Source organism: Petromyzon marinus, chromosome 3 (genome assembly GCF_048934315.1).
Source record: "Petromyzon marinus isolate PM22_M1 ecotype Great Lakes invasive population chromosome 3, UKy_Petmar_22M1.pri1.0, whole genome shotgun sequence".
NCBI lineage: Eukaryota > Metazoa > Chordata > Hyperoartia > Petromyzontiformes > Petromyzontidae > Petromyzon > Petromyzon marinus.
This window is the reverse complement of record NC_133669.1, coordinates 15,094,296-15,119,059: the sequence shown is the minus strand read 5'-3', so window position 1 is coordinate 15,119,059 and position 24,764 is coordinate 15,094,296. Positions and strand designations below refer to the sequence as shown.

Sequence of the window (24,764 nt, the reverse complement as noted above, 5' to 3'; positions counted from 1 at the left end):
GTAGAACGTGTTGTCTATTTAAAGTTGCACATCGTCACATATGTCTGACCCCCCCCCCCCCAGGTGCGTGACGTCATTTATGGACGGCCCCTAACGCATTTAATCGATTGTGCGTTGAAGTTTAAAGTTTAAAGTTGGGTTTGTTCAGCCAGGTGGGGGCCTCTTGCAGAGGCCACGACGAAGTCTCATTTGCAAGGGAAGACCTGGCTCACTTAAATGACAAAAGCAATATCATGTTTATTGTACAGCAGAAGGCCAAAAGCAATAACCGTGTTATTGTACTGCAGTTTAGCAAATAGAAATTCGTGGAAGAAAAAAAAACGCATTAACAGAGGAAATAGTAAATATCCATATACGGTACAATACAAAACGCTCAACACATTCGTCAACAACACTGGCCTTCAAAGGAAAAGTACATACTGTACTGTAATAGGCGACGTTTCGAGCAATGGCCCAGCACACACGTGGATCATTGCTGGAAGCGTGGCATGTTTTTTTCATCCCTCTCAGACCCACAATGTTATTGACGAATAATGTGTGGAGGGGTTTTTTGTGAAGCAGGAAGGTGCGGGGCCTAAAGAGGAAGGGGGCGGGGCCTAAATGAAGAGGGGGCGGGGCCTATAGAGGATTCAACATCCATGTTGATTTAATGTGAGTTGAAGCGTATAGCATCAGGCACAGCATATTTATCATAATCTTGATTTAGACATCCGGAAGAATCCGAGATGTGTCGAGAAATGCGAGGAACCACAGGCAAGCTCTGCCGTCCTCTATATATCAAGATATCACCGTCCAATTAATTAATTAATTAATGCGGATCAGCAGCAGAGCTTCAGTGTCGCGTATGCGACAACATCGCTCGATCCAGGAACGCGATGCGGCGATTTGTTCGCCTTGGATCGCAGGGCCATGGAATCGATGCGCGGTGTTTTAGGTTGAGTTGAGCCGCACGCCGTCGTTGTGGGTCCTGTGGCTGCTCTCGGTCGGCTTGGTGGTGGTGGTAGTGGTGGTGGTGGGCTTGGTGGTGGTGGTGGGCTTGGTGGTGGTGGTGGTGGGCTTGGTGGTGGTGGTGGGCTTGGTGGTGGTGGTGGGCTTGGTGGTGGTGGGCTTGGTGGTGGTGGTGGGCTTGGTGGTGGTGGTGGTGGGCTTGGTGGTGGTGGTGGTGGGCTTGGTGGTGGTGGTGGGCTTGGTGGTGGTGGTGGGCTTGGTGGTGGTGGGCTTGGTGGTGGTGGTGGGCTTGGTGGTGGTGGTGGTGGGCTTGGTGGTGGTGGTGGTGGGCTTGGTGGTGGTGGTGGGCTTGGTGGTGGTGGTGGGCTTGGTGGTGGGCTTGGTGGTGGTGGTGGTGGCGGCAGGGGGGAGGAGATCTCAACGCAGTCTCCCGTTGTGGCGCTCCGCGGTGGAGGAAGCCACGACCGGTTGGTTGGTTGTTTGGTTGGTTGTTTGGTTGTTTGGTTGTTTGGTTGCGTCTCCCGCACAGCCACAGAACGAGAGGCGACGGCAATGGAGACGCTGGAACCCCACGGCCTCGACGCCGAAGGTAACGGCGGCTACTGCTGCTGCTGCTCCTGCTGCTGCTCCTGCTGCTCCTGCTGCTGCTGCTGCTCCTGCTGCTGCTGCTCCTGCTGCTGCTGCTCCTGTTGCTGCTGCTCCTGTTGCTGCTCCTGCTGCTGCTGCTCCTGCTGCTGCTGCTCCTGCTGCTGCTCCTGCTGCTTCTCCTGCTGCTGCTCCTGCTGCTTCTCCTGTTGCTGCTCCTGCTGCTGCTCCTGCTGCTCCTGCTGCTGCTCCTGCTGCTCCTGCTGCTGCTCCTGCTGCTGCTCCTGCTGCTCCTGCTGCTGCTCCTGTTGCTGCTGCTGCTCCTGTTGCTGCTGCTCCTGCTGCTGCTCGTGCTGCTGCTCCTGTTGCTGCTGCTGTTGCTGCTGCTGCTGTTGCTACTGCTGCTCCTGCTGCTCCTGCTGCTGCTCCTGCTGCTCCTGCTTCTGCTGCTGCTCCTGCTGCTTCTGCTGCTGCTCCTGCTGCTGCTGCTGCTCCTGCTGCTGCTGCTCCTGCTGCTGCTGCTCCTGCTCCTGCTGCTCCTGCTGCTGCTGCTCCTGCTGCTGCTCCTGCTCCTGCTCCTCCTGCTGCTGCTCCTGCTGCTGCTGTTCATGGCCGTGGCGTGAAATGTCACTTCGCGTCTCCGTGAGCGTCTCGGCGTCCCGTTTGTGCATCAGCTCGCGTGCGGTGCCCTCGCTCCTTGCCCGCCCTCTAACCCGACGCGTTCTGTGTCCGCGGCCGCCGCCGACGTGCGTAGTCAAAGTGCACAACTCCGCTGCTGGATGGAGGCAGTCTTCGACTCCCGTGTCTGTATTAATAAATGCACGCTCGTCAACGACTGTGCCAACCCCCCTCGTGTGCCGTGACCTTATAGGTGCTCGCTAGTATCACTTGCCCTGACAAGTCTGTTAAGCCCTTCACGAGAGATCTTTGTTCTTTGTTATTATACTTCCTCATTAAAAAACAAATCACAGAGCTTCCCTGCTGCTCAAATGAGATGTTGATGCTCATCTGATAACTTCCCTGCAGAACCAGTGGTAGACATTCCACGATCCTTCGGCGAGGACGAGTCCTTTGCTCCTGGTTCTCGCGTTTCGACCCACATTAATTGGCCAACAATACTTGAATATGTAGAGGACTGCAGATCTTGGGTAATTGTTGGCGCCAACCCCACCGCCTAGCTGCTACCATCACACTTGGGAGTGGTTCCTCTCGCATTTCTGAGTCATTCTCTTTCCTCCAGAGTGACCATATACTTTGCACTTTACAAGTTCAAATTAGTGTTATCACGGAGTGTTGGACGGTACGTACCATATATACTTTTGTATATACTGTAGGAGTTTTATTATGGATTTAATTTGCCATAAGAATGTGGAATTCCCACCACTGGATCGGCTGTGAAGGAAGATAAACCCCATACTCTTTGGTTCTTTCAGTAAAGTCACGTAGGTAGAAAAAAAAGAAATCACGACGTTTCGATCGCAACACAACACAAGCGGTCGTCCTCGGGCGGAAAAAAATAATCCAGAAGTGGAACTGCTGAACCAGCGAGAGAGCTGTTCCAACACAAGTGACGTGCTTGCGTCCGGGGATGGAATTCCTTTCCAGCTCAGACCCCCGCTTGCCTGCCCATCACCACATAAATAACTTCTTGCTGTAACAGCTCTCTCGCTAGTTCAGCAGATCCACTGCTGTATTATTTTTTCCGCCTGAGGACGAACGCTTGTGCTGCGATCAAAACGTCGTGATTTCTTTGTTTTTGTTTTATTTTATTAACTTTTTCTACCTGCGTGACTTTACCGAAAGAACCAAAGAGTATGGATTTCTGCAGTCACGAAAGCGTCAAATCAAGATAAATACTGCCCAGCATCCATTTTATCTTTGGGGCACTTTGTCTAGTTTTTAAGGTATTGTCTAAGTATTTATTTTTTGTTGAATGTCTTAGGAACTGAAACCCTTCCTGCTGCGTCTGATGCAGCAAATGGTACTGACAGTGAGTCATATTTATACAATTTGTATTGAACATTTTCGATTTATTTTTACTTTTTCACAATCTCACCCATGCGTTGTTTAATTGTTGTTTAATGATTTAGGAACTGAAACCCTTCCTGGTGTGTCCGATGCTGAAATTGCGGCCGAAAGTGAGTTATAAGATTCATACAGTCTTTTCATGCTCGGGTTATTTTGACCAACTCGCAATCTCATTATTACTTTACAAGTTTGAACAGAGAACTAACATTCTGTTATAGTAAAACTACAATGCCCTTCACCCAGAAAAAAAGCCTCCCACAAGACAAGTTTTAACGAGGGTCCTGCAATGAGCTGTGACCAATTCATTTGTTTCTGGTAGGAATTAAGAGTACCTAGAGAAAAAAAAACAATGCTAAAAGATCTGCACAGATAGGCTGAATAATCCATTGCTGTATTGCTATCTTCTGGCCACACACCTGACATCTGCTGGAAAGATGAGCCAATATTTCACACCGTTCCATCTGCCACACAGAGACCCGCCATTAAGTCTTTATCCGATACAGCCACTAGGCTGCATTTCCTACAGCCGTATTATTGGTGAGTGAATGGTTGAATCGTTGCATCTGCCTGATGAGCCCCGAGAGCTGGGCTCAACTTGAATAAAACGCAACACCAGCTTTACATGAGGTAGGATTTTCTGCGAATTAGGTTCCTGGCTGAGCCCATTAAGGACCTCGTTTATTCCACAAGTGACTCAAATGTGGATTCAAGTTGGTGAACACCGTGGTCTTGGCTTAGTGCTTTGATTCCCTTGAAACAGAAATGCATTCATTCCCAGGGCTTAAACGCTGGCTGCAAGATGAACTGGCTTAGTGGCCATTATGAACATATTAGAGATATCTTATATAGATGTATATGTCGCCTTAGTGCAAGGCGCTTTACAATAATTATACGTAAGGTTAAATTTTGATTTAAAGCTTTCGTGACTGCAGTGATTCATATTCTTGGTTCTTTCGGTAAAGTCACGTTGAAGCGAAACAATAAAATAATAAAAAATATATAAAACAATAAAATTCTCACGACGTTTCGACTGCAACACAAGCAGTCATCATCAGGTGTAAAAACCAACGGCAAGAACATTTGAAAGAAGTGGCGGTTTGTATTTATTTATTTTTAATGTTAGCACCACGAAAATAAATAAATAAATATTCATGAACCGCCACTTCTTTTAAATGTTCTTGCCGTTGGTTTTCACACCTGATGATGACTGCTTGTGTTGCAGTCGAAACGTCGTGAGAATTTTATTGTTTTATATATATATTTTATTATTTTATTGTTTCCCTTCAACGTGACTTTACCGAAAGAACCAAGAATATATATGTAAGGTTGTAGGGGTTAAAATAAAGAGTGGGGTTGCTAAAAGTGTTGGTGTGGTTATGGTAACAGGAGGACAGGTGGGAGTGGTTAAGGAGGGTTTGGGGTAGGCCTGGTCCCCTAGCTTGGGGGTGGGGGCAGGGAGTATCAGTAGGATGGGCAAGGCAGAAGAAATGGATTTTGTAACATTAGAGATGCTGTATCAGTATGGTGTTGACCATCATCCTAAAGGAAATGTGCAGATATGGGGTGTAGCACAGACCCTCAAACTTGCTTAATGGCATCACAGAGCCATTATGAACCACCTGGCAAATTGTGAATGTCGTGTTTGTGTGTAGGAAAGCGAGACTGGAGGAATTTTGCTGGATTTTGGTGAGTAAATTGAACAACTCTAGAGCATTCGCATTCCATTCCCATTTGTACCCATATGGAACCTTTAGAAGAGTTGCTTCATTCACCTTGTTAATTAATGTGTACGTGAATGACTGAATTGTTGAATGAATGGGTGTTATATTGATGAAAAGTAAGTAAATAAAATGCCTATTCTACAGGATCTTGGGTCTCACCAACAACTTTGCATACGTGGTGATGTTGAGCGCTGCCCATGACATCCTAAAACAGCAGGAAGCAGGGAACAACACGCACACCAACAGCAGCAGCAGCAGCTTCATGCACGACACATCACCTGCGGTAACAGCACACTACCATATGCATTTTACCATGTGCCGTAATGCCATACAAGCTATAATGTGTACAACAAGTACCGTAAACTACACCTATACCCATTCATGAAGTTGCACACTATTATATGTCTTATTTCATTTACATTAACAAGTACCATACATTGCACCTTAAGCCTTCACTTTGCCACACGCAATATCGCCGCCGGACACTACCGTATTGCTGCAGAGACAGTGTGCGATGGACCCCTGTAGCACAACAACCAGTTCCAAGCAACACGTTTCGTGGGACTATTCCCATAGTTCCCCTCATTTTAATGAAATAAATTATTTGGTCATACTGCGCTGTCAGGGGTACATAAGCACAAATTAAAAAAACATTGACGGATGTGTAGTGACGTAGAATTGGTCACTAAGCAGCATAGCGCTGGCTGCTGGCAGGGAAGGGGATCTGCAGCTTGAAGCAGCCCTCACTGACAGCAGGCCACGTGATAGACCCGAGAGGGATCTCGGGGAAAGGTTACGGAAGGGACACGTCGAGAGCCCGCTAGTAGGTTCCGGAAGGGGGGCGTGGCCGGGGCGGAGCGAGGCCACGCTAACAGGATAAGAAGGGCCCCGGGAGGGGACCTCGAGGCTGTCGTTTGGAGTGGGATCCCCGTCGTCGTCGTCGCTGCTGAAGATCGTCGCCATAGCCGCTGTCGTCTCCACTTGATAATCGCGCTGCTAGACACAGTTGGCTGTCTTAGTTCAGCGCCGCCAGTGTCAGACTGCTAGCGTCGTGTTGTAGGCTCGCAACCAGTGTAGAATTGCGTATAAGCGAGAGACAGAGTGTGTAATAGTGTAGGGTGTGTATTGTATAAAGTGTACAAAGTGTGCTCGGTGTTTCATTAAATAATTTCCTCTAAGAAGTTACGTCTCCAAGGCAGTCACTACAGATGTATTCAGTTTTTTTCATTTTAATGAGCTCATAAGTCTCAATTCTTCTCCTGCAGACACATACTGAGAGTTGGGAGCTGATTTCATCCAACCGCTTTGACTGCAACCCAAATTCAACTGCGGTGAGAGAGCGCGTGTGTTTCTATGTATAAGTGTCACTATCTGTTTAGGCTGGGTTGTATGTTCGTCATATTGATGATGTATATCGCATTTAAATAGCTAAACATCTCAATGCACTTTTCAGGACAATCATATCAACATATGATTGTCCTGAAAGTAAAAATAACAAAATAAACAAAGCCCTGAGTTAGGCAAACCATGCAGAAGCCATTTTGTGCACTGTAACCCCACGCAGATGGTGAATTGTTTTGTGATGTGTGATGATTGAGGCAATAACATATCTAATTCTTGCAGCCAGGGGAGGAAAGCTTAAGTCTTACGCCGGGGGAGAAACGCTTAATCCTTAAGCCGGGACTTACAGAGGCAACCAGCAGCACCGACAGCCCGGGGAGAGAATTCCAAACACCAGGGCTGGCAGGGGAGGAAAAGAGACCCCCCACAATTGTGAGGTTGATTTTGGTCTTTACTAAGAGGCCGAAGCTGCTGGAGCAAAGTCTACAAATATCAGAGTAGAATGAGAGGAAAGACATAGACTGGAGCAAGACCATTAAGGATCTTAATAGCAGTGAAGGTGGTTTTGTAACCGTTTTGGAGTTTGAATTGGGATTTGGTAAAGGAATTTTAAAAAATGTGATACGTGCTCTTTGATCTGGGTTTGAGTCAGAAGCCTGGTGGTAGCATTCAGGACCATCTGATATTTTGTAGAAAGGGGTTTAGGGAAGCTAAATCATGAATTTGGTTTTCAGCAGCAAAAAGGGTTGACATTTCTGATATGCGGATAGCCTGAAAAGAAAGCTCTGTAGCAAAGGTACTACCAAGGTTAGAGACATTTTCAGAGGTGGGTAAATGGGCATGGGTTGTGCTTAGAAGATGAGCTGAAATGATCAAAGAAGACTTGGAGCTAAGTGGACTTTACACTGGCTCCTAAAGTGGTGCCCTGGGTAGGCGGGGTGTCATTAAAGGCACTGCTGAGAATTTTCAGGCAGTTGCCCTTCAGCAACAATGGAAGGTGGGAGGGGTGATACAACAATGAGCAGAGCATCAGATGCATACAATACATCAATTAGGCATAGTGGTGAGCGTAGTTGGTATCGTTTGCCAGTCATCTCTCTCTGTTAACCCATAACACTTTGGTCCTGCCCCCTGAATTTCATGGTTTCCGTATTAATCTAGCTTGGTGTTGGCATCGTCACATCTTTGTTGAGCGTGTGAATGCTGATTGTGGAATGTTGATGGCAGTGACCAATGATGTTAATGTGGAGTATAGATGATAGTGTACGTATTGGTAAATGTACCCAAAAAAGCAAACAGCTCCTGTAGACCCTACACCTAGACTGTGTGATCTGGGCTGTCCCATATGAGTGTGAAAAATTGTTAATGAGAATACACATTTTTAAGTTACATTTAGGTGGTCCATTATAGTGTGGTGGTTGGTATCTCACTCCCACATGTTTTAATACCACATCAATCCAGTGATGGAACGCGCAGCCTGCATACCTATCTGCATGCAAAAGAGCTGGTTAATGCAATTTTTCTTTAATACTGTTTTATGTCTGTATTTTATAGGTGATACTCCTGGCGGACATTTTACCAACACTGCTCATCAAGAGCACGGCTCCCTTATTCATTCACCGTATTGCCTACAGGTGATTGTGTTCAGGCATCGTACACGTGCGTGTGCTGCATTGGCACAGTGGGGAGTGCAGGTGCTCCATCTGTCAATCACCCAGTTAATTTAATCCATAACGCCTGCGTGTGTTCCTTGATTAGGTATCTAATGATTGCCCTCTCCTCGATTAAATGAATTGTCACAATTTGGACTTACGAATCAAGAATCAATATTTTCATTTTATTGTTTTTAATTTGTTCTCTCTCATTTTGTCCATGAACCAAATGTAACAGAATGTCCTTTGCATAAATAATCGATTGATTCATCATCAATTGATTCTTGGGTGGTGACATGGCCTAGTTTTTGCACTTTTTCCACTTGTTGCAGGAGTTCACGGTTCGAATCCAGCGGCTACCCTGGTTACTATTATTCATGAAAATACAACATCTGCTTCACAGTGGACGTTGAAGATCATACTCTTTGGTTTTATTCGGTAAAGTCACATAGGTGACTTTAAAGTCACATAGGTGACTTTACCGAATAAAACCAAAGAGTATGAATCCTTGCAGTCACGAAAGCTTCAAATCTAGAGTTAAAGATCATGTGATGTCCTTCACAAGTGGGCTATTGTGTGCCAGCATCATAGTCAAAATTTGAAGAAATTCCTTACAAATTACTCATTTGAGATTACACGTAGCAGTCATCGTCTCAAACTGCAGAGACTTGTCAGGACCCCTCTGACACCCACTGAGGCTATTTTTGGTGAAGCCTAATAAAGAATGAAATGATAAATGCACGACTTGAAGTACGTATCGTGAGGAAACTTAGTTTAATTGATGGATCTTTACACCGTGTGATCCTGTGTGGTTGGGCCTTGACTATTTCTTGTGGTGTCAAATGGACAAGCACACCGATTAAATTTAAGAAATAATCCTTGTTGGTATCTCCTTTATGCATTTTTATTGTGTGTTTCATCAAAATGCAACGTTAACGTGGTAATTGCATGTAATTTGCATAAATAAAAACCCATCAAATACCCTGAGCATGGTGCTGGCCAAACCACCCCCTCGTGTATCATGCCAGCCTTTACAAAGTGCTTGCTTAACAGCACTTGCCTCAACAATCTGGGGGGGGGGGGGTGGGATCTTTGTGGCTGCCTTTGTTTCACGTATTGTTGTATATGTGCATGCATGTGTTACAGGTTCCGCGTAGTTATTTGCGTGCTTACAGCTGCTGCCAGCTTTCTAATCGTCGCGCTATCCAGTGGCGTCATCATGAGCATCATTGGTGAGAGTCATGTCAGTGGACAGAGGGACAGGAGACTTGGGTGACTGGTGACAAAAGGTGGACACATGGGACCAGAGTGGGATGATTACATAAGTCTCAAAAATCTAAACAAAGGCATGTTGATAGTCTTTTAGCCTTCAGAGAACTCTTACAACTTTAAAACAATTTCTAATACATATTTGGTAGGTATATAATATTTAACCCTGCAGTTAATTATTTTTGTGTTTCAGAATCACAAATTCAAATTCAGGAATTAAAATGTTCGCAATTGTGCAGCAATTGCAGTAACGTGTACAAATATGTGATAATCATGCGCAAACAAATTTATCTGTGCATCTTGAGCGTAATAATTTATGTTAATGCATTTACATGAATTATACTTATGGTCGATAGTATTCATTGTAAACGATCTAGGGAGTGGTGGAACAGTGGTTAGCACTGCCGTTTCAAACATCAGTGGTGAGTGATAATCAGGTCCCTGACTGCGTTCACAGACCTACCATGACCAGCGTGAGAAGAATGGCGAAACAATCTCCATAACTGGCTTGTCGGGTTTTCACCGATCGAGAAATTTCCCAGAGTGGGGGTTGATCTTGGGATCTCAAGCTTTTTAAACAGGGCCCTAAATTTATAACAAAAATATAAATCAATGCATTTGCTCTGGTAAATATCAATAAAATAAAATGTTTTGGGGTCTCAAGAGATCCAGCCCTTATATTGCAATAGAAGAATATCACTGTCCCATAACTGCTATTGTATTTAAAGTAAGAATCAATATTTCTTAGAAGTTCTTGATCTGGAGTTTACTCAATATAAGCCTTTCATCAATCTTGGAATAACAGCAACTTTGCAATTTATGACGCTTATCACGCACATGCTGTCTGTTTCACAAAAACAATTAAACAGCTAAAAAAAACTACGAAAATTTACATCTTAAGTGCCATGCTGTCAATTACCGGCTCCATTCCATGCCAATTCAATCAGAGCCGTTGCCCGACCATCTCGGATATTGCTGGAAAATTTTCACCTGGGGGTTTTGGTGCCCGCTGAGTTCACAGATGATGCTCTTATTTTTTTGTAAAAAAAAAAATATTCCCTTCAAGTTGTAACCTTGCATATATCAAACTGAAGTGAAAAAAGTGACCTTGACTAGATATATCACCAATTTAGATGCTTCCATCGTGTGTAGCACCTCATTCGACTCATAATAAACACCGGTTCTTTCGGTAAAGTCACGTAGAATGAGAATAAAATAATAAAGTAAAATAACAATACAATTCTCACGACGTTTCGGCCACAACACAAGTGGCCTTCTTCAGGTGAAAGGAACAAACCTGACAGAGCTTCAATGAAGCTCTGTCGAGAATTTTATTGTGTTATTTTATTATTTTATTCTCATTCTACGTGACTTTACCGAAAGAACCAAAGAAGATGAATCCTTGCAGTCACGAAAGCTTTGAATCAAAAAATAAACACCGGCTTTCAAGAACTCCCTACTAGGAGCGCCCAAACTCACTTTTGGCAGTTTGCCATACTAGGGGTTAGTGATACGTTTTTTTCGAAATCCAGCCCAGCCCCTTAATCTGTGGGGGATGCGGGCACTTTTGTTTAAAGTGCATTAACTTGCTGATTTAGCAAAGCAGACTGTGCTGGCGGGTATGATTACTGCGTGTGTGTCTGTTCCCTTGTGATGGGCATGTGCAGGTGTGACGTTTGCGAGCATCTCTTCGGGGTTGGGCGAACTCACATTCTTGAGTCTCACTGCTCACTTCAAGAGGTGAACCCTCTCACAAACTCCTTCCCCATTGCTTGAACATCGATCCCTGGTGCAGCGTTGGCAGGGAATGCATTGTATCCCCATGTGTCTCTCTATCCCAACATGTTCTCTTGTGTTTCCGCGTGTCCCCATGTGTCCCAATGTGTCCCCATGTGTCCCAATGTGTCCCCATGTGTCCCGTTTTGTCTCCACCTATCCCTCTGCCTCTCCACGTTTCCATTTGTCTCCACCTATTGCTCTGTCTCCATATAGCCACGACTTACTCTGTGCCTCCATGTGCCTCTCTGTGATCCCCCCCTGAGCAATGTTAACACTATCCCCGAGCATGCAGACCGACAAAACCAGGGCGCTAAAGTAGACTGACCTTGGCAGCAGACTTCCCATCTACTCCGACAATCGCATACCTGTTAACCCATACGGTTTACCCGTATTCTTGTACACGGAAATTGGGTTTTCAGTTCCATACGGCATACGGACCTGTTTCTCCCTTGTAATGGGACTTTGTTGGATGAACGTTGATATTTATAAGGGCATGGGGTGACCAATAAGGTCTGAATTGGTCTGTAATGAGGTAGGCACTGATAAGGGGTTGACAGGTATGCAATCGTTCAAACGAGACTCCACAGGAAGTGATGTACAGTATCGGTGTAATCATCTAATCAGATAATCTAATTAGATTATTGTATTATTTGTTTAATAATTTCTGGGATTTTTCTTATTGTGTCATATCTGTTGGTCTTATTTTATGAAGTGATGTTTTACCTGCCATTTGTTTTGTGCTGTACAATCGCTTGTTGTGTTTATTATGTGTGTGATGACTCCTGCACAAACAATAACACCAACAGCATCCCTGGCGTTCTCTCCAGCTGTCATTTTGTTCTTCCTCTAAAGGTGTTCGGCACATGGTACCATGACGTCACTGGCTATACTAGTTTATAAAGGAATATCTACTCTCCGAGAGAGACGTCCGAACAGCTACAAGTATAATCTGGTCATCCTCGTGAGCCTCCCTGGCCCTTCCAGCTGCGAGGCAAAAGTGTAAACACGGCTCTTGTGACTCCATGTGTGCCGATGTGTTTCTGTACATGTCCCCTTGTATTTGCGTCCCCGTGTGTCTCAATTTGTCCGCTTGTCTCTCCATGTATTTCTGTGCATCTGTACTGGCTGAATGTCACTGTGTGGTGCTGGGCTTGCGAGGCCACGGCGGATAATATGTTGTCATTATGTGCAGCCCGGTTACTGGGCGTGGTTGCCAGCCCTAGCGGGGCTTGGGTGAGCGCTGGTTAGTGCAGAAGCACCACGTACAGTGTGCGGTGTGGGCTCCCGGTGACGGAGCGAGAGAGAGTGTCAGCCAGCCAGGGTTACGTTGGGGCATGATACGCTGGTTGACCTGCCGACACGTGACAGGATGATTTTGGGGAGGGGGGGGCACCGGTGGACGGGGGCCGCTGGGCGGTCACGTGGTATAAAGGAGCTCTCGGGAGCCTTCGGGAAAGAGCTCGAGAGATCTAGAAGGTGGGCGGGGCGAGGGGCGGAGCCAGCCCCAGCCCAGGCCGATAATAACGGGGGCCCCGTGAGGGGCTCGGGGTTCTTCGGGTTGTTGGTGAAAAAGATCCACGTCGGATTGAAGAAGCCTCTAGCCACGCGGTCCGGGACCCAGCTCGTTGTCCGGACCGGGATAGCGGGACCATGTATAGTTCTGCCGTAGCGTGGCTAGATGGGCGTTCAACACCCAAGTGTAGGTTACGTTATGTTGTGTTGAGTTGACGTAATAAATAGTGTTGCTCCCAAGACAACGTCTGCGACTCAGTTGGACTCACTACACATCTATAAAAGTCTATTTGTCTCCTTGTGGCTTAGTGTCTCTGCGTCCCTCATACCCCCATGTATGCTTATACCTACTTGGGTCCTCCCTGTGTCGACCCATGTGTCTCTGTTTGTCTGTGTCTACATGTCCCCACATCCGGTCATGTTCCTGCATCTCCGTTCCTCCCCGAGTGTCCCTGTATCCATCTTTATTCCCCTGGTATCCCTGCTTGTCCTCATGTCTCCCTGTCTCACTTTGGCCTTGCATATCCACATCTTCATGTGTGTCCCCCTATTCTGCTTTGTCTGCACATATGCCAGTGTATCCTCTATCGCCGTGTCTCCCGCTGATTCACTTGTGATTGTCCGTGTCATCTTGTCCCTGTCTCTCCTGCTTGCCCCACGCTTTATCCCATGACTGGTAATTTGGGATGCGAGTGGTGCGTCTTCCAGGGTATTCCGTTGTCTCCACCACACGTTTCCGTGCCTGTGCACGTGTTTCTTTATGCATCTCTGTGTGTTCCCAGCTCTGTCCTGCGGTTCTGGTCCTCGGGCACGGGAGCGGCCGGCTTGGCTGGGTCCCTTTCGTACTTGGGCTTCACCCAGGCCGGACTCAGCCCTAGCGCCACGCTGTTCATCATGCTGTTCGTGCCCCCTCTCATGGCAGCCAGGTGAGAGTGTGGCACCTACAGCATCGGCCTCATTGCCATCGTCAATAGCATTATCAGCAGTCACCAATGACATCACCTGTAACGTTATCATCATTTGCAGTGGGTCTGTAATCATGCACCAATTCATTGATTATTGATTATAAGCATGATACATGTATACAATTGTGCGTGTGCAAATACAATATTTTCGATCTTCTACATTCACCACAATGTTCTTCTAAAGAGTATCGATTCTTGTATTAAATTATTGTGTTTCATGGAAATCACTAAATCGCACGTGTGAGCATGTCTGCATATGTGCACAAGCACGTGTATGTGTCTGTGTGTGCATGTGCCTCTGTGAAGTTGCGCATGTGCGTGTGTCTGTGTGCGTGCTCGCATGTGCAGGATGTGCATGATTTTAATCCATAAAAATCAGAGGTTCTGCTGGTTGGCACTCAGGTTCGGGCGAAAAAAATTGTGGGAGGATCGGGTGCGGTGGTCACTTACTCCAGGATTAATATTTCTTCTCGTTTAAAGAGCCTCGGCACCATACTCAACCAGAATATGTCGTTTGATCACCACGTGCAAAATATAGACAGGTCCTGCAGTTTTCATATCAGGGCTCTACGACACATTCCACCACTATTGAGTCGTGACAGAGCCATCATGGTGGCGTGCAGCATAGCATCGACAAGGCTCGATTATTACAACTCGCTACTCTACGGGACGTCTGCCAAAAACATTACCAACCTGCAGCATTTACAAAACTCTTTGTCACGTGTCGTGATGGGTACTGCAAGATCCGACCATGCCCGTCCAGTGCTCGCTGAGCTGCATTGGCTTCCAGTTGCTGAATACATTATATGGTCGTACTCGTTACACACAAAGTGCTTGCCAGAATTGAACCATAATACCTTGCTGATCTCATCAGGGAATATAAACTATCTCGCAAGCTTCAGTCATCCTCGCAGAGGCTTTTAACAAGGCAGTCGCTGCATCGCACGCTTTCAGATGTGCTTCAACAGCCATCTGGAACACTTCCAATATTCGGAAGCCACTGGAGTTATGCACTTCAAAATTTAGGGATTCATATTCTTGGTTCTTTCGGTAAAGTCACGTAAGAAGGGAAACAATAAAATAATAAAAATATTTATTGTTTTATATTTTTATTATTTTATTGTTTCCCTTCTACATGCTTTTTGTGTTTAGTTTGTTGTCCTTCCCCCGCACCTCCTATTAGCACGGTTGGCTATGTGCGGTACAAATGAACTTCAACATACATACATGATTTTGCATTTGTTTGCTTGCATGTGTGTGCTTACGAGCAGAACTTGTCCCAACAGTCTGTGAAGGCTATACTGGGGATTCTTTGTTTTTGTGTAAGTGTCTGTGTGTGTGTCAACTCGGCCTCAAATGAGTACCCGGTGCGGTGTGTAAACATCGCGACGCGGGAGACAAGGGCGTTGTGCTGGCCACCCAACCCCCTCGTGTGCCGTGCCGGCCTTCATAGGTGCTCACCAACAGCACTTTCCCCAACAGTCTGTTAAGACTATACAGTGGATCTTTGTCCATGTGTGTGTGTGTGTGTGCAGCTACTGGTTGCTGCTGGTTTTCCCACCCGGATGGAGCCAAAGAGAATGTGGCAACTCTTGCTCATTGCGGCCCCCCGCGGCAGAGGAGTCGCAACGGCCACTCTTGGGTGCAGATTCCGATGATCTGACCCCTGACCCCAACAACGAGCACTATGGTAAAACTGCGACGGGTAAACACGAGTTGAAAGCAGAGCAATTCAATCACAGGTTTCTTTTTCATTGGCCTTTTTCTTCAACACTCGAGGACACTTAATCAGGCCGTGTAAATAGTGATTCACCTTGTGTCGGTACTTCAATATATTTACAAATGTCAGCCCTCAAAGCTGTGCCAGACTGAATTAACTTAACTGAATTGCTTTGTTGCACAGTCGTTGTGATAAACTCATTACATTGGAGAACCCAGTTAATTTACATGTGGATGAAACCTGGATATGAATCTAGGATCTCAATGGTGGCAATTTAGTTCTCCAACATTATGAGCCCTCTAAATAACTCAGCCACTTCAATAAATGAACACCAAGTCTACTTGCTATGTTTCCATGGCCATTAGAAATCTGATCCGAGCCGTGCTGAGCTGTTCTTGGTACGGAACCGGCACAGCTTGTCCCTTATTCTTAGCTCTTTCGGTAAAGTCGCGTTGAAGGGAAACAATACAATAATAAAAGATATAATATAAAATATATATTTTATTATTGTATTGTTTCCCTTCAACGCGAAATTACCGAAAGAGCTAAAATAATAAAATATGTTATATTATATATTTTATTATTGTATTGTTTCCCTTCAACGTGACTTTACCGAAAGAGCTAAGAATATGAATTACTGCAGTCACGAAAGCTTTAAATAAATAATTTAGCTTGTTCCTTGTCACAATGCTGCGAGAACCACGCGACACTGAGGCCGGGGTGGCCCACTCCATACCCCCTACCCCATCTTTTCTCTCCACAGCTAGAGGGAAGCAATAATAAAAAAATAGCTTCAATGCAGGGTTAGGTTTTACTATTCCAAGGTAAAGTTTATTTATTATTTTTATTCACTTCGGGATCATGTTTTTTTCTCGTAAATACACCAACCTGACGTTAACATTGCACATAGTTCTGGTTGTTATTATTCATTTGTTATGTTTATAACATGTCCCTGCTTTTGTATTATGCATTGCCTGTAAACCCTTCCTTCCCATGTAACCTGCTTACTCTTTTGACCATGTCACCATTGAAAAAGTGCTTCTTAGCTCAATGGGCCTTTGGTGAAATAAACTAATTGAGAGACACCAATAACCGTCCACCTGATTTTCAATAAGCCGTGATGTCATGACTGGTTCAGAGGTTAAGTGTGCAGCTGCCTTCGAAAAGTGGGTGACACGGCCCTCTAGTAGCGGGGTACATGGCCCGGTTGGTGCCTACCCCAGCGAGGCTGTCCCCTCTTGCCCAGTTCATGATTGCTTATCAGTTGTTGGTGTAACATTGCATTGGGGCACTTCCAGATATTTTTATGATTTAGTATAACAGACCCCCTCTTGAGTCGAATCGCCATAACTTGAAACCATAAGTGGGGAGTCACTCGTCATATTTTTTTTCACAGGTTTGGAAAATGACATTCTTTCCTTTAAGGATAAGTGGCTTATTGTGAAGGTGAGAGAATATGAAAGTGACAACGTGGTGCTTATAGAGATGATGTTGATTATGCTGTTGTAGCAGATGTCAATCATGATATTATTGTGAATTTAGTTTTCATTGTTTGTGGTGAAGAAGTCGATTTAAATTAGGTGATGTTTACGGTGATATAAATCATGATAATAATTATATTGGTGATGTGATTGTGAAATTGTTGGTGTTCAATATACAATCGACAATGGTGACAGTAATTTTGAACTAGTTATGATTTTAATTGTAATGACATTGATACTGTTAATCATATCGTGTTGATGTTTATAAGCATGTTAAATACAGTGTACCATTTGTATATATCGTAAATTGTATTATAATGAATGTTGACCTATTGTTGCATGTTTAAAGGCTAATTAAACACAATAAGCACAGCGCCATCTAGCTGCATGATGATATTAGTGACAAACATGCTATTATGGTAATTGTAATGAATGTAATGCTACTTTTGGTGGTGGTGATGTTGATGTCTCCAGAGTTTGCTGAGGTTCACCATCCCCCTTGCTGTTGTGTACTTTGCCGAGTACTTCATCAACCAGGGCTTGGTGAGTCTGCCGGTTAGGTACCCGTTTGTCCTCATAACACAAACGCGTTCCTCTGAAGTTGAGGAACTGTACGTCTTCTTCATTTGTCAACAAGAATACTGTAACTACACATGTAGTTAACCATCAGAGCAGGACATGATCATCGATAATATACAGAACCCTTACGTTTTATTGTCTAGAGCCCTTGTCTCCATTGAAATGTCAGCTATTTTTTTGTCCCATTTTAATTTAATAATAATCCTTTAAATGCTAAAATAGCCTCCTTTGCAAAACACCATCAATATGTACAAACTGCTGTTATTGACTACGACATGATTCGCTGTTGACTACGATCTTACTGAGACATTTTACTTACAATTGTGTATTGCCTCACCCATTCATAGAGAACACTCCAATAAGGAGGTTTCACAGAGATTAAATGATGTTTTAGTGCGCTGTAATTTGTGTGTTGGGGCTGAAACCATCAATGTACCACACTTGAGAATGCGTTTTTATCACGAGTGGCTGAAACCCACATAGGAATCCAGGATCTTAGTGGTGCTGAATGAATCTTGACTTAAAGCTTTCGTGACTGCAGGAATTCATATTCTTTAGGTCTTTCAGTAAAGTCACGTAGATATGTTAAAATAAATTAACAATAAACTATGAGGTTTCTATCGCAACACAAGCGGTCGTCATCAGGAAAAGCAGAAACGTCGTATTTTTGTTAATTTTTTTGAACCTATCTACGTGACTTTACCGAAAGACCCAAAGAATATGATCCTGAATGCTTGGATGCCTGGGCTATGTAGCCACCTCACTCATTATTTTATTCCGTCAGGCTTAATTCCAACGATCAATGGCTAGATTTATTATGAGCTGCCTGGGGCTCACTTGGCTGATGTGTGTGTGGTTGTGTTTTCTTTCATTACAGTTTGAGTTGCTCTATTTTCCAAACTATTACCTAAGTCATGGGGATCAGTACCGCTGGTGAGACCTCATTCACACTCCACCCCTAACTGTGTAAATATGAATGTGTTTTCATGTTTTGGGCATGTGTGGATGTGTTTATGTATGTGCATGTCAAATAATGATAATAATTTAAAGCTCTTTGTCAATCCACATTTATTAGTTACAGTGTATGCTTAAGCTCACGCTACATGCATAACATTACGCATGTAAAGACTGATTCTTTTCAATATGTATGTGAAATTTCAGCAGTTAAAGATGCTACTTACACCACATTAACACAATAATATATATATTCTTTGGGTCTTTCAAAGAATATGAATTCCTGCAGCCACGAAAGCTTTAAGTCAACAATAATAGATGTTTTAATAGAATAGCAACACTAATTCGTGACGGCCCATTGAATAATTGCTCCTCGCTTAGTCGATGTTTGAATGTGCATGTGAATATGGCTGTCATGCTGTGGTCACAATGCCCGAGTCATATTCATGAGGCCATGACTTCAATTCTTGGATGGGAGGTCATATATAATGATAATTACTTTGTAGAAAATCAACAAGCAGACCCACCTCTGCCATGGGATTGTGGAATTTTCACGCCTGGTGATGATTAGCACCAACCTATGTTTGTTTAAGCAAGGATACATTTTGACTTTTGCAAAAAAAAGTTTGTTTTACATGTCTCAATGTAGTATGTGTATACATGCAGGCTAGCCTGCGTATGATCCATTCTGGTTTAACCACACTGGATTGTGTGAGGAGCTCACAGATCTTTGAAAGATCTGGACAAAGTCCCATCAGTGAGCTCCTCAGGCAAGCGAGGATGCATTGGCTGGGTCATGTAGCCTGAAAACCTAGCCACTGTATGCTCAAGCAGCTTCTGTTTGGTCGGATAGAGGGGGCTAAATGGGCGAAGCACGGATTAGAGAAGAGATGGACTGATGTGATACAGAAAGATGTGGAGGTGATTGGACTTGGCGATGACTCGTACCAGCGGTGTCAAGATCAGCTTCTTTGTAGGAGGTTTGTGAAGCCAGTCCACCCTCCAGTAACAACGGTGGGTGGAAAAGCGATGCTCGCAGCAATGACCGAAGTGCTGGGTGGCTAAATTTTAGAGAGGTGGCACGGAGGGGAACATGCTGCATCAGCCAGTCATCTCAAGTCAACCTATGGCACCTGGGTCTGTTCCGTGACCTCCTGCCAGCGAGTCTTCGACACTTCATGTGGCGTCAAAGTGTACTTAGCACGGCACAAGTGCCGTGGTAACGTCACCGCCACTCCACTAAGTGGTGAACAGTAGTTGTTATTGTATATATACGTGGAGCGGCGTCACGGTGGTTATGTGTACTGTGATACGAACCCCGTGACTTCAGTTCAATTCCCAGCCATGGAAAATACCATTGGCGAGCAGTGTCATAACTTGTTCTGTACAGCTCCTAGGACAACCCGGCCTTTAATGAATACCTGATGCAATGTGTAAGCATGAACACTGGGGAGACGAGGGCAATCGAGCGTGGGGCTGGCCACACCCCCTCATCATGCACCTCGTCAGCCTTAATAGGTGCTCACTGACAGCACTTACCCTAAACATCTATAAGCGTCAGTGTGGGATGTTGGTCTTTATTTGTGTGTGTGTGTGTTAGGTACCAGGCCACCTATCAGTTCGGGGTATTCATGTCTCGCTCGTCAGCTCAGTGGGTCCGAATCTCGCGCACCTGGATTCTCGCTCTGCTGCAGGTAACTTGCCTAACTCATCGTCACTTTTCTCATTTGTGTCATTCACCTGTAACAAAAGAGCTAAGGGACTGCATTGTTGAAGTCTATTTACAACAACTTACACCATTCATCATTAATATTACTTTATATAAAATCTGAAATTTCAGGAAGAAATGACCTTTAATTTAGTGCAGAAGTACAATTTCCAAACTTGTTACCTGTTATGTGTGTTCCTGGGTTAAATACATTAGGGTTAAATATTTTATTATTACTGCGAGTGCTCTGCTGGTCAGGGATTTGCTAAACTTGTTAGGGGCGGGGTTGGTGCTGGGCCTGTGAGAGGGTTGGCAAAGCTTATTTGTTTCAGGGCTACGCATGTTTGTCTAAGGTTATAGCAGTGAAGGTTGGGCTTAGGAGTACTTAGCCTCCGGCTACATCTGCTAACATTAGGGCTGGAATCATTAGGGCTAGGCCGTAAATGGAATCAAATCATCAACTACTGCATGGTGACAAACCCATATGCGAGTGCCAGCTCGATATGGGCTCGCGCCACGACTAAAGCCATGCACAAACACAAACGCGTGAATGCGTTGATGGTGACTTCGCCTTCGACGACACACGGTCGTGCATGCACCGTCCCCCACCCCTGCAGGTCATCAACCTCATCGTGTTTTTCTTCCTCGTCTTCTTCACGGTGCTGCCCACGTTTTGGCTGGCACTGCCCATTATCCTGTGGGAGGGGCTGCTCGGAGGGGCGGCCTATGTCAACACGTTCCTCAACATCAGTGCAGAGGTTTTGAAACGCCGCTGCTTTTCACGTGTTCACTCGTGAACAGTCTTGCTCGTGTTTACCCTGTTTATTCATTCACTCAATAACGTGTAATTTACTGAGGCATTCACTTGTTTGTAAAGTCATCTATTCATTTAGTCGTTTACTGGTGCATTCTTACATTCATTTTGGCCACATGCTTGTTTCCTAGTCTGCTACTTTGTTCAATGAGACGTTTGTATTTGACCATACGCCACCATGCTTGAGCCTGTCAGAGGCCAATGGCACCCGTAGTGGGGACCCCGGTTAAACTGTTGTTATTTGTCAATTCACGAGTTCATATTCTCATCACTTGCTGCTCATGTATCTTGTGTCTGTGCGTGTTTCCGTGTCTCATGCCAGAGGGATAAGCGTCGCCGTGAGTTCTCGCTGGGCGTGGCGAGCGTGGCGGACACGCTGGGCATCGCCTTGTCGGGCGCCACCGCCATTCCTCTCCACGACTACCTGTGTGCCCTCTGACCCCTCACTTCATTGGCTCTAAGAGTGCAATCTTCAGGGACCATGACGCATCACCCTGCAATATACCAGCATCAATGACTGACAGAACAAGCACTAACAACATTGCACAACCACAACACCACTATCTCCACCACCTTTACTGGCCTCAGAACCCTCACGGTACACAACATGGCCACCACCGCCTCATCATAACATCATTGCCACACAGTAAAAACTCTGAAAGCTCAATTAGGGGGAGATCCTTTCTGGTGATGGTGGTTGATGTCACGCATCCTGTAATTAATGTGTAACACTTAAATGTACCTTACGTTTAACTAGTATATGATCGCAAACAACTGTTACTAAATTTTAATATATAGATATACTGCAAATATAACTGCAGTTGAATCTGTGTTGCTTGCCACCATACAGAGAGACAGATGGCTCAGTAGTGTTTATTATGGGCTTCACGAAATCGGCAATCTTCTTCCAGTAAGTACTATGCAGTCGTCATCAGCCATTATCTATCCACAGCTAGATGAAGGCCTCCCCATGCCATCGCCATTCTTCCCGTTCCACTGTGCTATTACCATGCGGTGGTCATCCTCTTAGACGTGACTGCCATCCCTTCAGCAGTCTCGTCCATCAGCCATCATTCCGTCTCGCCCCGTGTCCTCTAAGTATGATTTGTGTTCGTTCCCTGATCCATGTGTTCTGTTTTCTGTCTCGGTGTAATTCCAATCATGCATCTCTCCATGCCTCTGTTCAATGTTCAAATTTTGTTTCAGTTTCTTTGTCAGTTTCCTTGCTTCTGATGCGTGTGTCACAGCTGGCAGTATGCACTGATTGAAATCTCTCTTCCTCGGACACTTTGGTACGCTTCATTCCATTGATGTGGAACTTTCGAAAGGCACTTTCCATTCTGTTTACTAATAAATGCACTGGATAGTAATATTTATTTGAACAAAAATATTAATGTTCTTACATTAATTTTCCAAAAACATATATACAAAATATACTGTAAAACAATGCTTAATTGTAAAAAAAACATGTACAGAAAATTAGAAAATGGATAAATGAGTGTGCAAGGTTATCACTAGTAGATCACGTGTTCACTCGCGAGCCTTTCACGTGATCTGCAGCCTGTGATCTTGGCTCAGTCACTTTTGGGTATCTTCAAAGCAAATTAAATACATGTATTCAATTAGTTGACAACTTAGGATTTAATTTATGCAGAACGCTGTATGCTGAGCACAGCTTACCATAGGAAGAGTGTTCCTTGTGGAGATTATTTTTTTTCAGGGAGCATCTACGGCTTTACTCTGTCCAGAGGTTGTACTAAACAAGTAAACAACGCAACTGCACCACCAACAGCATATATGCCAACACCTTCAACATCAACAATCATGATCACATTCACTGCCAACTAACACCTTGAACTGAACTGTCAACACCACAAATGCCTTTTTGGAATTCCCTTGCTTTTTCTAATTTGACTTGATTAGTTGAATAAAGCCATTGCTCTATTCGATTCTGAGATAAAATATTTAAAGTGCAATGTACATATAAAAGTAGTAATCGTCACTGTTTTAGTCCCTAATGTGTCCCAGTGCTACTGTCATTAACGATGACCACAAATGCATTTTGGAATGTCCTTTTTATAATTTTACTTAGTTAAATAAAGCCATTGCTGTATTCGACTCAAGAGAGAAAATATTTTAAAGTACAATGTAAATATAAAATGAGGAGTAATCGTTGTTGCGTTAGTTGGCTAATGTGTCCCAGTGCAATTGTTATTAACAAACAGGGTGCTGTTCTCGTCTGACGAACAATCGCACACGTGATTGCTTGAAATATAGCTGTGATGACAAAATGATAACTGAAGAGACGTTTGTTTTATTTGCCTGTCGCCATCACTAACGATTACATACATGTAAACCGATCATGATCACTGTTAAGCGGCCCTTGTTCACATAGGATAGATGCCATGCTGGATGTGGGGGCGTGTAATTGAAGTGGCGAAACATGCCTCCAAGTTGTGTTTTTTTTTTAACAAACTCGTGAGATGCTAATGGCAGCACTTCCTCGTAGGATAAACGTACGTTATTAGTTATGGGGTGTACATATATTTTCTCCTGGAGTTGTGCCATGGCAATTCTGGTCACATGCATTTCATCTGGGAACTACATTTTTCAAAGTTTTCTGAGTATTTTAAATGTGTTTTTTTTATTCTATCGAGTATCCTCAACTATGAGTGACTGCCGATGACAGATGCTTTCCACCTTTGGCGATCTGCAGCATCTCTTGGATTTCAAGTTCCAGGGACCAAGAAGAAATTGCAGCCTCAGCCAAGAGAGCTCATTAATATTCATGAAGTTGCATTGTGACAATGGTTAATGCTCTCATTGTATTCACAATGGTGCATGTCGTGAATATTAATAAATCACCTGATATCCAAAGATCACTGTGCTCTATAGGTGCTTGAGACGTGGAGCCAATATAATGGTGAGTCAAGGTTCTTACGGTTTAATATACGCTCAAGATTTAAAAAAGCCATAATAAGCCATAGGTAGTATTTGGCTTAATTTACCACACCCAAGATTTAAATAGCCATACGAAAACATTTACAATTCCTAGGTTTATTTTGAAGTGTCAGAGATTACAACAACAAAAGATGATATTCAGAACCCTGCTCGGATAGAAGGAATATCCGGTGACATCGTATGCGGCCGCCTTGTTAATAATATTGAATGATTTGTGTAAAATGTAAGAAGTGATGTAATTGAATCTTGATAAACACATGAATCCTGATGTAGAGACGGCTGATAGCAGGTGATTGTTCCACTTTAGAGTGGTCTCTGATTGGATCTCAGGTTCTTCCTGAAATGGGAGGCTTGAGACTTGGCGATAAGCAATGAAATCATGACTTCCGGTTCACGCATATTAAAATGTTAGAAAAACGTAATATTTTCCAATTTACACTTTAGGTTAATTCATAGAAATATACTTATGTTTATATCGTTTATATGGTCTGCCCTTGTATACATAAACAGCATGTACATAACATGGCATAAATGCATTTACTGTACTGTGCATTATACATGGGGCTTCTTGATTTTTGGTGTCAATTATATTATTGGTGTGAATTTTTTTTCCCCCCACTCCAATAATTTGGGTTTCAGTGCTTTCACTTTTTAATGCACTGTAATGGGTTCCGCATTTGAGCTTTTAAAGAAGCCAGTGATAATAAAAATGCATTGAAAATAAAGTTACGATTTTATGACGAGAAA

At 44.2% G+C, this 24,764-nt stretch overlaps 1 protein-coding gene across 4 annotated transcripts; it reads left to right on the top strand.

Moving 5' to 3' along the window:
• The first annotated feature begins 1,315 nt into the window (after positions 1–1,315).
• CLN3 (CLN3 lysosomal/endosomal transmembrane protein, battenin) lies at positions 1,316–24,764 on the top strand. 4 transcript variants are annotated; one of them, XM_032975660.2, is made up of 17 exons: positions 1,317–1,537; positions 3,476–3,514; positions 3,624–3,671; positions 5,214–5,247; positions 5,427–5,565; positions 6,548–6,613; positions 8,178–8,257; positions 9,422–9,507; positions 11,212–11,284; positions 13,618–13,761; positions 15,336–15,490; positions 16,917–16,966; positions 17,476–17,544; positions 18,458–18,513; positions 20,135–20,228; positions 20,860–21,000; positions 21,379–24,764. In XM_032975660.2, exons 1-17 carry the CDS (start codon positions 1,501–1,503, stop codon positions 21,493–21,495), a joined length of 1,428 nt encoding a protein of 475 aa, XP_032831551.1. In that variant the 5' UTR covers positions 1,317–1,500; the 3' UTR covers positions 21,496–24,764. The 4 variants fall into 4 exon arrangements, with proteins under 4 accessions (XP_032831565.1, XP_032831551.1, XP_032831543.1 ...); XM_032975652.2 differs by having other exon boundaries at positions 3,476–3,523; XM_032975674.2 differs by lacking the exon at positions 18,458–18,513 and having other exon boundaries at positions 1,316–1,537; positions 3,476–3,523.